The 14,572-nt window shown below is 47.7% G+C and overlaps 2 protein-coding genes across 2 annotated transcripts in view; both read right to left on the bottom strand.

Annotated features, from left to right (window-relative positions):
• Positions 1–323: 323 nt before the first annotated feature.
• On the bottom strand, positions 324–2,892 carry LOC311369612 (tripartite motif-containing protein 16-like; the record flags this gene model as incomplete). The annotated part of the gene is made up of 3 exons (XM_084487827.1): positions 324–583; positions 818–1,114; positions 1,821–2,892. 3 exons carry the CDS (start codon positions 2,890–2,892, stop codon positions 324–326), a joined length of 1,629 nt encoding a protein of 542 aa, XP_084343953.1.
• Positions 2,893–9,503: 6,611 nt separating this feature from the next.
• The window catches only part of xdh (xanthine dehydrogenase), a 19,917-nt gene continuing 14,848 nt past the window's right edge, over positions 9,504–14,572 (bottom strand). Inside the window, exons 26-35 of the mRNA XM_084487809.1 lie at positions 14,311–14,392; positions 13,807–13,902; positions 13,120–13,248; positions 12,931–13,005; positions 12,681–12,733; positions 11,951–12,065; positions 11,594–11,659; positions 11,122–11,310; positions 10,406–10,573; positions 9,504–9,632 (exon numbers count right to left, since the gene is read on the bottom strand). Of these exons, the coding sequence (XP_084343935.1) occupies positions 9,582–9,632; positions 10,406–10,573; positions 11,122–11,310; positions 11,594–11,659; positions 11,951–12,065; positions 12,681–12,733; positions 12,931–13,005; positions 13,120–13,248; positions 13,807–13,902; positions 14,311–14,392 (1,024 nt within the window). The 3' untranslated portion in view covers positions 9,504–9,581. The remainder of the gene's footprint in view (positions 9,633–10,405; positions 10,574–11,121; positions 11,311–11,593; positions 11,660–11,950; positions 12,066–12,680; positions 12,734–12,930; positions 13,006–13,119; positions 13,249–13,806; positions 13,903–14,310; positions 14,393–14,572) is intronic.

Below are 14,572 nucleotides of genomic sequence, written 5' to 3'. Positions count from 1 at the left end.
TGAATATAATATTAAATCTACTTTAAATCAGGTTCCATGTTAGGTTTATCAAAATATAGACTGATATCAGAGCCCTTTAGTATGGAACTGTTAACGTCCATCAACACCATCAATCAATATTTAAAATACATTTGACATTAGAAATATAGTCTTTGTAAAACCTGATCAAGATCAACTTTCAGAAGCTTTCAGAAGTCCATTAATTTAAATCACGTGTGTGTGTGTTAAAATCTGTGCGTTTGTGTTAATAATTAATAATTAATTATGCACGCGTATAATCATGTGTGTTCTCAGACTCGGAGAGCGAGAGAGAGAGAGAGAGACTATAACTTACACAGAGACACTGAGGCGTCCCCCCCCCATAACCTAAACCCAGTGAGGAGGTCCTCCTTGGTGAAGGTGGTCTGGAAGGTGTGGAGGTGTGTCAGTGTGTCTGAGGACCCTCCTACACCTGGGGACACTCTGTAGAAGGACAGAATGCCAGCAGGCCGGTCCAGATACACTCCTACTCTGTTTTTGCCAGCGGGGCGGAGATGTATGGTTGTTCTACTATTGTTGTACCAGGCATAGTAATGACCATCACCATCATCACCATCATCATCACCATCACCATCACCATCATCACCACTCTCACCATCATCACCATCACCACCATCATCATCATCACCACTCTCACCATGATCACCATCATCATCACCATCATCATCACCATCATCACCATTACCACCATCATCATCATCATTATCACCACTCTCACCATCATCACCATCATCACCATCACCACCATCATCACCACTCTCATCATCACCACCACCACCATCACACACAAGACACCAGGACTTGTTGTTCATTCCAAGCTCGCTGTCATCACCCCTTCCTCTCCTTGTGATTCCTCTGTATGTCACTCCTATCTCAACACCTCCTTTCCACTCTACCTCCCAGTAACAGCGGCCAGTCAGAGCCTCTCTACACAACACCTGGTCATAGTAGTCAAATCTCTCTGGGTGATCCGGATACGGCTGGTCCTTTCCAACCTTCGTCACCTTTCTGTTGTCCTCAGACAGAGAGAGTCGTCTGTAGGCTGTGTTTGGGTCCAGGGTGAGTTCACAGGCATCTGAGGGAGGACAAGACATGATGAGCTGCTGACCACAGAAACACTAGTGAGTGTTCAGATGTTTTCTCATCATCTAATGAGGATGAACAGCTTCAGCCTCCTGGTAATGAGAGCCGGCGTCTCCCCACACAAAGTCTGAGGACCGCCGAGCCGCCACGCAACGCTTCAGCGGACCGCCTCCTTTGACCTTTTCGACCACGTGGTACCGGGTCGGTTCACGTGGTACCAGGTCGCCAAGAAACAATATATATACAATATAAGTAATATATATATATTTTAAATTTTAAATTTTATTTTTCAATAATGACCGTTGCTAAGCATATAATGACCGCTGTCAATGAAAGTGGATTTTTTTCATGTCTTTTGTGTCACTCCACAAGTAGTCCGGTAACTTAGCAACCCCAGCGGATTCGGTTACTAAGCGACGTCAACGTCTTTGGCGGACTATTTCTCTTCTGATGAACACTACGAGGGGCTTATTTCCCGATAATGACCGGCGTTCTACACATTATCCCTTACGTAATACCTGCTGGGTTTTATACAAGCAGGTTTAATTGTGACGGTTAACAGTACTAATATATGTAAGATACATGATGTCAGCCATCATCTTCATTCCCAGTAGCATCTGAATGAACGTCACCTCCTGCTGTGTGGATGGTCAACAGTTAGTGTGTGTTGTGATAAATCAAACTAAACAGACACTTACACTTCTTTAGCGTTGACTTTAGGTCAACCAGCTTCTTCATCTCCTTGTTCAGTGTCTCCTCCAGCTGATCCAGGGATCTCCTCAAGGTCCCTATGTATGACTGAGGACGGACCTGCACCGTCGTCCAGTCCCTGGTGGGTGGAGGATCCTTCAGGGATCTGAAGGTCTGGAGGAAGTGGAGGTGGTCTTCAGTGTGTGAGAGCTGCTTCACCTCTGAGCTTCTATTGGTCAGATCTTCTATTTCCTGCTCCAGCTCTTTGATGAGACCATCAGCTTCTTTCTCTGTGGATTTCAGTTTCTCTTGAACCGTTTGGTTGAGATCATCCAGCCACTTTTCAACAGAGCGCTTCAGAGCAGTGAGGACCTGTAAACCATCGGCCATCTCTCTGTCTGCGTCGGCTTTGCTGCGATCCGCTGTGTCTTTGATGTCCTGAATCTTTTGTTTTCTCTCCTGGATCATCTGCTCAACCTCAGCCTCCATCTTCCCCAGCTGGACCGTCTTCACTTCATATTCCTCCTTCAGAGGTACAACAGGATGGGACTTGTGGTCCGTCATTGTGCACAACATACACACACACACCTGGTCAGTCTGGCAGAAGAGCTCCAGAAGTCGGTCGTGTTTCTTACACATCCGGTCTTCCATGTCCAGACGGTCCATAGGGTCGACCAGCCGATGTGTCTTCAGGCCTGGGACTCTCTGATGTGGCTCCAGGTGGGTCTGGCAGTAAGAGGTATAACACACTAGGCAGGACTTCACAGCTTTCAGCTGGGTCCCGGTACAGATGTCACAGGGAACTTCTCCTGGTTCAACACAAGGCGGCTCTTTGACTCGTACGGACGTTCCAAACCGATCAACCATCTCTGAAAAGAGGGTATTGACCCGTAAATCAGGTCTTGTGTGGAACACCTCGTTGCAAACAGGACATTTGTACAGGACTTGGTCATCCCAGAACGTTGTAATACAGGTTCTGCAGAAGTTGTGTCCACATGGTGTGGAAACTGGGCGGTTGAACACATCCAGACAGATGGAACAGGAGAAGTCCTCCTCAGACCAGGAAGCAGCAGAAGCCATTCCTAGAAAACATGTTTTAAAGCATTACATTATTATTACATTTACATTTAGGGCATTTAGCAGACGCTGTGATCCAAAGCGACTCACAATAAGTACATTTGTCAGGAGAAAGAGAAACAACAATATATCGCTGTCGGTACAGTAAGGATGTTCATTGAACCAAGTGACAAGCACTCACAATCACTAGGTTAACCCATTTCCCGTATACAACAAAGATAGCTAGGATAAGACGCTACACAATGCTAAGTACTATTTTTAATTACCAGGACGTACAACATACAATAAGTGCGTAAGAGGGGTATGGGGGAAGCTATTCAGAGTATAGGTGAACTCTGAATGAGTGAGTCTTGTATCTAACTTGTATAGCAACTGTTTTAACTCTTAGTTCTAATGTGTTTTTAATATTGTATATTCGTGTTGCCCACTCGCTTCCTGATCAGTCCCTCTACTACACACTCCAACACCTTGAGTACTTGCTCAATAAGCTTCAACCCCCTGTAGTTGCCTCTGTTGAGAGTATCGCCTTTGTCCTTGTACAGACTCACAATGTAACTCTCTTGCCAGTCAGAGGGGATCTTGCCTTCAGAGTTGATAGTCTCGATCACGTCGAGCACATGGGCTGCGCCTGCTTCCCCTGCAGACTTCAGCATTTCGGCGATGACACCGGACGGTCTAGCTGCTTTGCCGAGACTCATCCTTGAGATGGCTTTGGTGATCATCACTGTAGTGATCGGTTCACTAGGGCCCTCGACTGGTGTCGACTGTCGTCTTCTGGGTTCCACGTGAATTTGACGTTGAACAGGCGCTCCTTCCATGCCACTTTCTTGGTCTCCTCATCAAGCGACAATTCGCCGGCATCGTTCTTCACTGGCTTCTCCCCCGAGACGTCTTGGTTGTTCCGCCACATTTGGTAGGCTAAGCGGAAGATGTCTGCTGACTTGGGGTCAATGTTCTCAAGGGCGACCTTCTCAGCATCGCTTATGGTGCGGTAGACATGGTTAGAGATACGCCTGGCTGCATTGTAGGCTGCCGGGCTACCCCCGGCTTTCAACGCCTTGAAGCATCTGCGCTTTTCATAAACAGCACTCTCCACAAGGTCGTTCCACCACCATGTCTGCTTCCTCCACTGGTGCTTCGAAGAGACACCACACACCTGCTCTGTTGACTGCAGCAGATTGCCCTTCAGCGAGGACCAGAACGCATCCACTGACTTGGGCCGTACCTCAACGTCTCGTGTTTTAGCTGTGAAGGCCTCGAAGAATTCTGCTTGCTTCACTGGGTCACAGAGTTTCCACACCTTGATGCGAGGCACAAACTTATGCTTGGGTCGGGGACGGATGGAAACACTGAAGTCCCCGACCACCAGTCTATGCTGCAATGCACATTCCTCTCCTAGATGACCTTCATGTTAGACACTTGCTTCCTGAAGGCACGCCGGTACAGGACATAGTCGATCTGTGTCTCGGCTGCTCCAGATTGATATGTTACCAGGTGTCTGTGCTTCTTCTTGAACCATGAGTTTCTCACCACTAGCTCATTTGCAACAGCAAACTCCAGCACTCTTTCCCCCTCAGTGTTTCACTGACCAATGGCCTGTCCCCCATGGACCTCTCTGTAATCGGTGGATTCGGCGTCGATATGCCCGTTCCTGTCGCCGCAGACAAGGAGCTGTTCCGAGGCTGGTATCTTGACAGCAGCACACTGCAGCATTTGGTAGAAATAGTATTTTTCAGCATCGCTAAGACCGGCTTGAGGCACGTACACACAAACACGAACACTGTCCTGCCGATCACCATTCTCACGAGAAGGATCGTGTCTGAGACCCGAATGACACACTAACTCCCCCAGTACCCATGTCATTTCCAGACCAGAAAAATTTGTAGCGGGTGTCTTTTCCCTTGATTCTCCTGACGCCACCCGTCTTCCATCTTGTCTCCTGGAGACAACACAGGTCCACTCTTCTCCTTGTCAGCGTTTCCACTACTTCATTTGCTTTTCCCCGCATTGTACCCACAATGAGTGTGCCGACACGGAAAGACTTGGGCGTTCGCTGGATGTCGACCCTGCAGCTCCATGCCCTCGAGCTGCCAAGACAGAGACGTTACCAGCTACACCATGGCTGCCGGCACTGATTGTACTTAGAATTAGATTTTGACAAATCGTTAGGTTTTGTAACATTTTAACAGTGGGATGCCCTTCCTACGCCAACCCGGACACTACCGGCAGTCCGAGGTCTCCGCCGTTGACTTGGGCCGTGTGCTCCACTGTTGGTACCACCTAGATAGTGGTGCTTATCCGCCAGACCACTGCTCGAGCACCAAGAAGTCCAAGAAGTCAGTCCGTAGACTACCGCTGCAGGAGCTACTGCCACCCAGGTTATGACAGAGTATTTTTGGGCATAGCTGCCACAGGGCCAGAGCCTGCTAAAGCTAGCCTATAGTATAGTAATAATAACCACAAATGGACATGTGTATTTTACAGATGTAAATGATAGCATATTTTTGGCGGGAATTACTGTAATTTTTGCTGTGGCCTAATTTATTTAGCTATCACGCAATCTTTACACACGTGTTCAGGAGGGTGGCTTCTATGTGACCCAATTAGTTTACCCCTCAAGTGTAACTATTGATTTGTCGCATAAATTGTCCATTTTGGGTATGAAATTTTGGGTTATTCGAAAATAAAAAATAACTTTTAATGAAATTTTCCCTGTACAGCAAATTGTATCCTGACGGATACCATGGGTTCCAGTTGCAAAAATGTTTAACATGCAAAAAAAGACCTGTACACAGGCATTTACACTGTGAATACCTTGAAATAAAAAGATATAAATCTCCCATGATCATTGCTTGGCTATCAGTTATGTTCTTTGTAAGGTGTGGCAAGGAAATGGTTCCAAGGGACAGTTGATGGTAACTTCCAAACAAGTTAGGCGAGGAATGTACCATTACATTCCATCTATGATTGCTTTTGCTACATTTATTACTTCAGGATTCCTGATGGACAGGTTGGTTGCTTTTAGTGAGCAGAGAACAATTCTACTCCAGCCATTGCCAATTTGGCCCACAATGGTATGTTTTCGCTTGTTCTCTACCTCATAGGCAAACAATCAAAACTTTGAACTCCCCAACACAATGTGTTACAACTATCACTAATAGAAACAGCTGTGCAAATTGATAAATACATATTATTAAACCACCTCAGCTTAAAATCTGAAATGTGGATACAAAGGTTTACATTTTCTATTGAGTTTCTTGGCTTTCCACTTGACATTTGGATTAAATGATATATATACACATATGATCCCCTGAATTGATGTTGTAAGATTTCATCACCGGTCTCCCCTACTTTCCTCTGATGCAAGGGTCTTGTTCCAGAATTACAATGTTCCATATATTGCTGCCTATGGGCATCACTATATCACTCGTCACACTAAGGCAGTGGTTCTCAAATGGTGGTACGTGTACCCCTAGGGGTACTTTGGAGTACTGCAGGGGGTACTCAGAAAATTTCAAAAAAGAGAAAAAGCGAACTCATTTATTTTGCCCCCTCAGAAATGTTCAATTCTGAAAGCTCGACAATAGAAAATCGTAAAAATAGTGGTTGAAATGTTCAAATGTGCAATTTTGATTCATTTGGACTTTTGTTGGAATCTGAGAAGATTTCTGAAATTTTAAAAAAAAATTCACTTTACAGGACAATCATCCTGACGGACATTATGGGTCAAAATAGCAACATTTTGGCATGTGAAATAAGGCCTGAACACCAAGGTTCAGAATGTTTTATGCATCAGGGCGGCTATGACGAGCGTTTAACTAAGACCTGAAGTTATAGCGCCCCCTATAGGAATCTCTGCACCAATGTTTTTCAAAATCGAAGTTAGAGGGACACCAAAAGGTCTGAGAAATTTGAAAACTTTTTAACACAGAGGTTGAGATATGGGCCGTCCAAATAAAAATAATAATTGCAACAATAACAACAGGTATCCACAGATGCTCTGAGCTATATAACGAGTAGCTTACCGTTAAAGTCACCCAGGGAAACCTCTGATTTAGAACAAATCCTAAAACAGAAGAAGGAAAAACTATTATTTAAACGTCACCGGGTGCTTGACTCCCAGCTGAAAGGATCTGGGTTCAATCCCCAATGTCTGCAGTCTAACCTGTAGGCTGCAAGATGAACCCAACCCCTGTCTCTGTACTGTCTAACCCGTACCTGCTCCTTAATGACCTGTCTCTGTACTGTCTAACCCCTACCTGCTCCTTAATGACCTGTCTCTGTACTGTCTAACCCCTACCTGCGCCTTAATGACCTGTCTCTGTACTGTCTAACCCCTACCTGCTCCTTAACAACCTGTATCTGAGTTCATTATTAAATTCATCCAATAATAAAACAGTCATTATATTTTGACAAAGGGCCGTGCGTCTGACTGACTTCCTGTAGCAGCAAGAGGTTTCAATATGGGCAACAGTTCAAACATTTACATCAGATATAGAACAATGTTTTTAACCGTACACGCAGACAAGTAGCAATCAACCTGTTGATATCTACGTGATCCATATTAATGATCTATCAGGGATCAGAGTGGACTACTGTACCTTAGTCGTCTTCCTGCTGTGATGAAGTGAGCCGCACCAAACCGTCCGACTCATAACAAGGAAATGATGAACCAACCCGTTGGACCAGTTCCCCTCCCAGTTCATGCTCCTCCCAGACTAACATGCTAAGGCTGCTGATCCAAGAATAACTTTATTCAAATATGAACGATGGACAGAGAGCTGTGATGAGTAGAAGCTCAGAGAAAAACCAAGAGACACTTGATGGTTGAACCAGCCTGCAGAGACAGGGTCTCTGGGTCCAGTGTGAGTTCACAGGCATCTGAGGGAGAACAAGACATGATGAGCTGCTGACCACAGAAACACTGGTGGGTGTTCAGATGTTTTCTCATCATCTAATGAGGATGAACAGCTTCAGCCTCCTGGTAATGAGAGCCGGCGTCTCCCCACACAAAGTCTGAGGACCGCCGAACCGCCACGCAACGTTTCAGCGGACCGCCTCCTTTGACCTTTTCGACCACATGGTACCGGGTTGGCCCACGTGGTACCGGGTCGGCCCACGTGGTACCGGGTCACCAAGAAACAATAAGTAATATATATATTTTTTAAATGAATTTGAATTAGAGCGGGCATTGACATTGCCGCCTGGTAACCAATCGTATGCCACAACCCATCTCCACGTCCGCACGCACACATTAAATAAAAACCAGTGGGAATCTCTTCAAATGGAGGAACACAGATGGGCGGTACGGGACGAAGGACACGCCCATACTGGGACAAAGGACACGCCCATACTGGGACAAAGGACACGCCCATACTGGGACAAAGGACACGCCCATACTGGGACAAAGGACACGCCCATACTGGGACAAAGGACACGCCCATACCGGGACAAAGGACACGCCCATACTGAGCGTCCAGAAACGGGTGCAGGGACAGGCTAAGAAAGCTTATTTGGCTCAAATTTTTTACTTAATTATCCTAAAAACGATATATATTATTACTTATTTATTCCATAGCACACTATTCCACTATAGAACCTTATCATATTATGTATTTTTGTCTTTCTACGTTACCGTATGTGTGAGTAGATAGCCACCGAAGAAGTGGCGGAAGAGAATAATAATGAAAAAAAAAATGGAGCTGACCTCTGACCCTCTGGACAGACCTCTGACCCTCCTGGAGCTGACCTCTGACCCTCTGGAGCTGACCTCTGACCCTCTGGAGCTGACCTCTGACCCTCTTGGAGATGACCTCTGACCCTCTGGAGCTGACCTCTGACCCTCTGGAGCTGACCTCTGACCCTCTGGAGCTGACCTCTGACCCTCTGGAGCTGACCTCTGACCCTCTTGGAGATGACCTCTGACCCTCTGGAGGACAGACATCTTCAGCGGTCAGAGCGTCTGGATCATGTGACCAGGCTGTTGTGAAGACATTTTATTCCCATCGTCGGAACAAATAGAAATCTAGAGCTGGAAACAACAACCGACAACACGGGATCATGAAAGATATTTTTATTAAACGTCTTTAATGCTCTGGTGCCTTCATAGATCAGACAGGACGTGGGATTCGGTCGATAGACAATCTATGTACTGATAGAATGATCAATATATCGATTTAAAGATAGATATGGAAGGACACATAGCTAGATTGATCAATATATTAGCTGTTAGATTTGCCGGCTTGCGGAGTTGGTTACATTATAACCGTGGGTGGAATTGTTGACGGGGGGGGGGGGGGGGGGGGGGAAGAGTTGGGTTGCGGGCGGACGGGATTGTTGTTATTGTAGCGATTACGGGCTGGCGGAGTTAAATTTAAAAATTGCGTTAAAATAAAAATAAATAAGAAAAGCGGAATCAATTTATGGCGCTCGTTGTTCAATCTGTGGCGCTGCGCCACACATCGGCCTATGTATAGGAAACACTGCGTAACGCCGGTACATGTATTCCGTTACTCTCCAACACTGGAGGTAGGAGGGTAGGAGGGAGGAGGGTAGTTAGAAGGGTAGGAGGGAGGAGGGTAGGAGGGTAGTTAGGAGGGCAGAAGGGAGGAGGGTAGTAGGTTAGGAGGTAGGAGGGTAGGAGGGTAGGAGGTAGTAGGGTAGGAGGGAGGAGGTAGGAGGTAGGAGACGTCCTACACCCGGACGTCCCAGGGCTGGAAGGTCCCGGGTTCGGCAGGTGGACACTGGACCCAAAGAGAGTAAAACAATCACAACAATTTATTCATTATTATAACTGAATTACACTTAACATAAACACCTCAACAAAACACACTTCACCTCAACACATTGAAACTAAACACTTCAACTCTACACACTTAACCTAAACACAATTAAACACTCTTCAATACACTTAACCTAAACACACTACTAAACACACTTACCTGAAACCCACTGAACCTCGACCCATTTAATCTTAACCCACTTAACCTCAACACACTTAACCTGAACACAATTAAACACACTTAACATCAACCCACTGAACCTAACCCACTGAACCTAACCCACTGAACCTAACCCACTGAACCCACTGAACCCACTGAACCTAACCCACTGAACCCACTGAACCTAACCCACTGAACCTAACCCACTGAACCTAACCCACTGAACCCACTGAACCCACTGAACCTAACCCACTGAACCCACTGAACCTAACCCACTGAACCTAACCCACTGAACCCACTGAACCTAACCCACTGAACCTAACCCACTGAACCCACTGAACCTAACCCACTGAACCCACTGAACCTAACCCACTGAACCTAACCCACTGAACCCACTGAACCTAACCCACTGAACCTAACCCACCTAACCCACTGAACCTAACCCACTGAACCTAACCCACTGAACCCACTGAACCTAACCCACTGAACCTAACCCACCTAACCCACTGAACCTAACCCACTGAACCTAACCCACTGAACCTAACCCAGTGGCCCCGGGGCCGCGGGGGTCCTACCATTGCAGTGAAGCGGTCCTGGCAGGCCAGCCGGACCCTCTCCGGGGTGGCGGGGCTGTCCAGCCTGCAGGGCCCCGAGAGGCCGGCCTCGGAGCGGGCCCCCACCACCGCGTCCTTCAGGGCCAGGAGGACAGAGGCGGCCAGGAACAGGGGCGGCTCCCCCACCGCCTGGGGACCAGCACACGTCAGCAGAGCCCCCCCCGTTCTAACAGTCATCTACTGTGTTCACAGTGACCAGTTTTACAGTGCAGGTCGTACGGGGCACCAGTACTACTGTAATCTGCCAGTGTGTAGGTACTTAGAGGGCACCAGTACTACTGTAATTTGCCAGTGTGTAGGTACTTAGAGGGCACCAGTACTACTGTAATCTGCCAGTGTGTATGTCGTAGGGGGCCCCAGTACTTTACTGTAATCTGCCAGTGTGTATGTCGTAGAGGGCCCCAGTACTTTACTGTAATCTGCCAGTGTGTAGGTCGTAGAGGGCCCCAGTACTTTACTGTAATCTGCCAGTGTGTAGGTAGGTAGAGGGCCCCAGTACTTTACTGTAATCTGCCAGTGTGTAGGTAGGTAGAGGGCCCCAGTACTTTACTGTAATCTGCCAGTGTGTAGGTAGGTAGAGGGCCCCAGTACTTTACTGTAATCTGCCAGTGTGTAGGTAGGTAGGGGGCACCTGTACTTTACTGTAATCTGCCAGTGTGTAGGTAGGTAGGGGGCACCTTGGAGGAGAAGATGGCCTTGTCGTTGGGGGCGTCCCTCAGCAGGGAGACCACCAGCTGGGACGGGATGTCCCCGAAGGCCGGGATCTTGTAGGTCCCGGGCCCCTGGGTGAGCAGCGCCCCCTGGGGGGAGTAGCGCAGCTCCTCCAGGGTGAAGAGACCCACGCCCTGCAGGAACCCCCCCTCCACCTGGGGGAGACGGGGGAGACAGGAGGGGAGGCAGGGGGGGAGACAGAGGGGAGACGGGGGGAGACAGAGGGGACAACGGGGGGAGACCAGAGGGGAGAACGGGGGGGGAGGGAGAGCAGAGGGGAGACAGGGGGAGACAGGGTGGAGACCAAAGGGGGAGAGCAGAGGGGAGAGCAGAGGGGGGAGACCAGGCGGAGACCAGAGGGGGGAGACCATTAACTTGTGAGAATGTTTTTTATGAGTATGTCGTGTGTATTTGTGTGTATTTGTGTGTTTTTTGTACCTGGCCGATGTCGATTGCAGGATTCAGACTGTGGCCGACATCCATCACTATGGTTGTGTGTAGGTTCTACACACACACACACACACACACACACACACACACACATACGCACACACACACACAGACACACACACATTTAATACCACAGCGTAACAATTCATAACCCTGCTGTAATATTGATCATGCGGTTATCAGTTATAACATTCAGTGTGTTTATTAACCTTCATGTTAACACTGACGACTGGTTAAATAACCTGGTTTAACCACCATGTTAACACTGACGACTGACAGACAGACAGACAGACAGGCAGACAGACAGACAGACAGACAGACAGACAGACAGACAGACAGACAGACCTTGTGGCTGCCGGTCAGACAGTCCACCTCCACCTCAGAACAGGCCACTCCGTAGCTGAAGTAGTTGAACGGCCGTCCGGAGTTTGTCTCAAAGTCATAGCCCAGATCTGGAGTTCTGAACATAAGACAGGCATTACAGAACACCTAGAACTACAACACACAGAACTACAACACCTAGAACTACAACACCTAGAACTACAACACATAGAACTACAACACACAGAACCACAACACCTAGAACTACAACACCTAGAACTACAACACACAGAACTACAACACACAGAACCACAACACCTAGAACTACAACACACAGAACTACAACACCTAGAACTACAACACACAGAACTACAACACCTAGAACTACAACACACAGAACTACAACACCTAGAACTACAACACATAGAACTACAACACACAGAACCACAACACCTAGAATCATCTTTATCATCTTTTTTATCACCATCTTTATTCACTTTAACACCCCCTCACACCTGAACCATCTGAAGTCACTTTAACACCACCTCAGACCTGAACCGTCTTAAGTCACTTCAACACCACCTCATACCTGAACTGTCTTAAGTCACTTAAACACCCCCCCACACCTGAACCATCTTAAGTCACTTTATCACCACCTCAGACCTGAACCCTCTTAAGCCACTTAAACACAACCAAAGCCGTAGAACCCCAGTCCACAGAAGCAGAAGGCGTGTGAAGGCTGTCCGGAGCTCACTTGTAGAATCCATTAGCAGACAGATTGACTCTGTTGAAGTAAGCGGCTTTGACCTGGAAGACAGAAGACACACGGGTCACATGATGACATCCAGAAGGTCAGAAGGTGAGAGGTCAGGGGGTCAGAGGGTCAGGGGGTCAGAGGTCGGGGTCAGGGGGTCAGAGGGTGACTGACTCCCGGCGCGCTGGTGGCCTCACAGGGTCTTCAACCATTGGAAACCCTTTGATGTCTGCCCATGTCCCTTCCTCACCCAGTCTTCCCATGATCCTTTGGGGTTCTGGGTCCTGTAGGGTTCCAGACGCATCTTGAGGACCTCACACGCGTTCTGCAGGAGAGGGTGTGATCAGGTATACATATACATCTTTATATACTATATCTATATATATATATATATATATTAGAGGTTGTGATTGGTCCCCGGTGAGGGGGCGGGGCCTACCTGCACTGCGGCCCCGTTGAGGTCGGAGGAGGCGGAGGCGGCGGTGGGGCTGGTGTTGGGCACCGTGCTGGTGCTGGTCTCAGACACATGGATCTTAGAGCTGGCCACGCCCAGAACCCTGCTGGCCACCTGGGGACACACACACATGCAGCTTAGAGCAGGCCACGCCCGGGCCACGCCCAGGCCACGCCCTACTGGCCACCTGGGGACGTAGAGGTATAATTGACAATGCTTTACCACCACCCGCAGTTACCTAAGTCACTTTAACACCACCTCATACCTGAACCATCTTAAGTCACTTTAACACCACCTCCCATCTGAACCATCTTAAGTCACTTTAACACCACCTCCCATCTGAACCATCTTAAGTCACTTTAACCTCTCCTCATACCTGAACCATCTTAAGTCACTTTAACCTCTCCTCATAACTGAACCGTCTTAAATCACTTCAACCTCCCCTCATACCTAAACCGTCTTAAGTCACTTTAACCTCTCCTCATACCTGAACCATCTTAAGTCAATTTAACCTCTCCTCATACCTGAACCGTCTTAAGTCACTTTAACCTCCCCTCATACCTGAACCGTCTTAAGTCACTTTAACCTCCCCTCATACCTGAACCCTCTTAAGTCACTTTAAACTCTCCTCCCATCTGAACCATCTTAAGTCACTTTAACACCACCTCATACCTGAACCATCTTAGTGTGGAGGCCTTGACCCATCTCCGTCCCTCCATGGGTCAACAGAACCGAGCCGTCGGTGTAGATGTGGACCAGAGCACCAGCCTGGACACACACACACACACACAGACACACAGACACACACGCACGCATGCACACACACACACACACACACACACACACACACACACACACACACACACACACACACACACACCACTCAGTTGAATAACACCTACTCTGTAATATAGTCTAATCTAGTCTGTAATCTAGTCTTTAGTCTAGTCTAGTCTGTAATCTAGTCTAGTCTAGTCTGTAATCTAGTCTAGTCTAGTCTGTAATCGAGTCTGTAGTCTAGTCTAGTCTGTAATGTAGTCTAGTCGAGTCTGTAATCTAGTCTGTAGTCTAGTCTAGTCTAGTCTAGTCTGTGTTCTAGTCTAGTCTGTAATCTAGTCTGGTCTAGTCTAGTCTGTGATCTAGTCTGGTCTAGTCTGTAATCTCCAGCCCAGGTACCTGGTTGAGGAAGAGTGCGGTGAAGCTGATGCCAAACTTGGTGGGGATGATGGCCAGACCCCGCTTAGTCCACCGGTTCTGACTGACAGGGGGAGGGGATGGATGAGGGATGAATGAGTGAATGAATGAGTGAAATGAGTGAATGTACCTGTTGTACAGCTGGAGGGTGAATGAGTGAATGTACCCGTTGTATTGGTGACTGAGTGAATGTACCTGTTATATGTCTGGAGGGTGAATGAGTGAATGTACCCGTTGTATTGGT

The sequence above is a fragment of the Micromesistius poutassou genome (genome assembly GCF_964030765.1).
Source record: "Micromesistius poutassou genome assembly, chromosome: 24".
NCBI classification, from domain to species: Eukaryota; Metazoa; Chordata; class Actinopteri; order Gadiformes; family Gadidae; genus Micromesistius; species Micromesistius poutassou.
The sequence above is the reverse complement of the archived record's forward strand: the minus strand, read 5'-3'. Positions and strand labels throughout refer to the sequence as shown.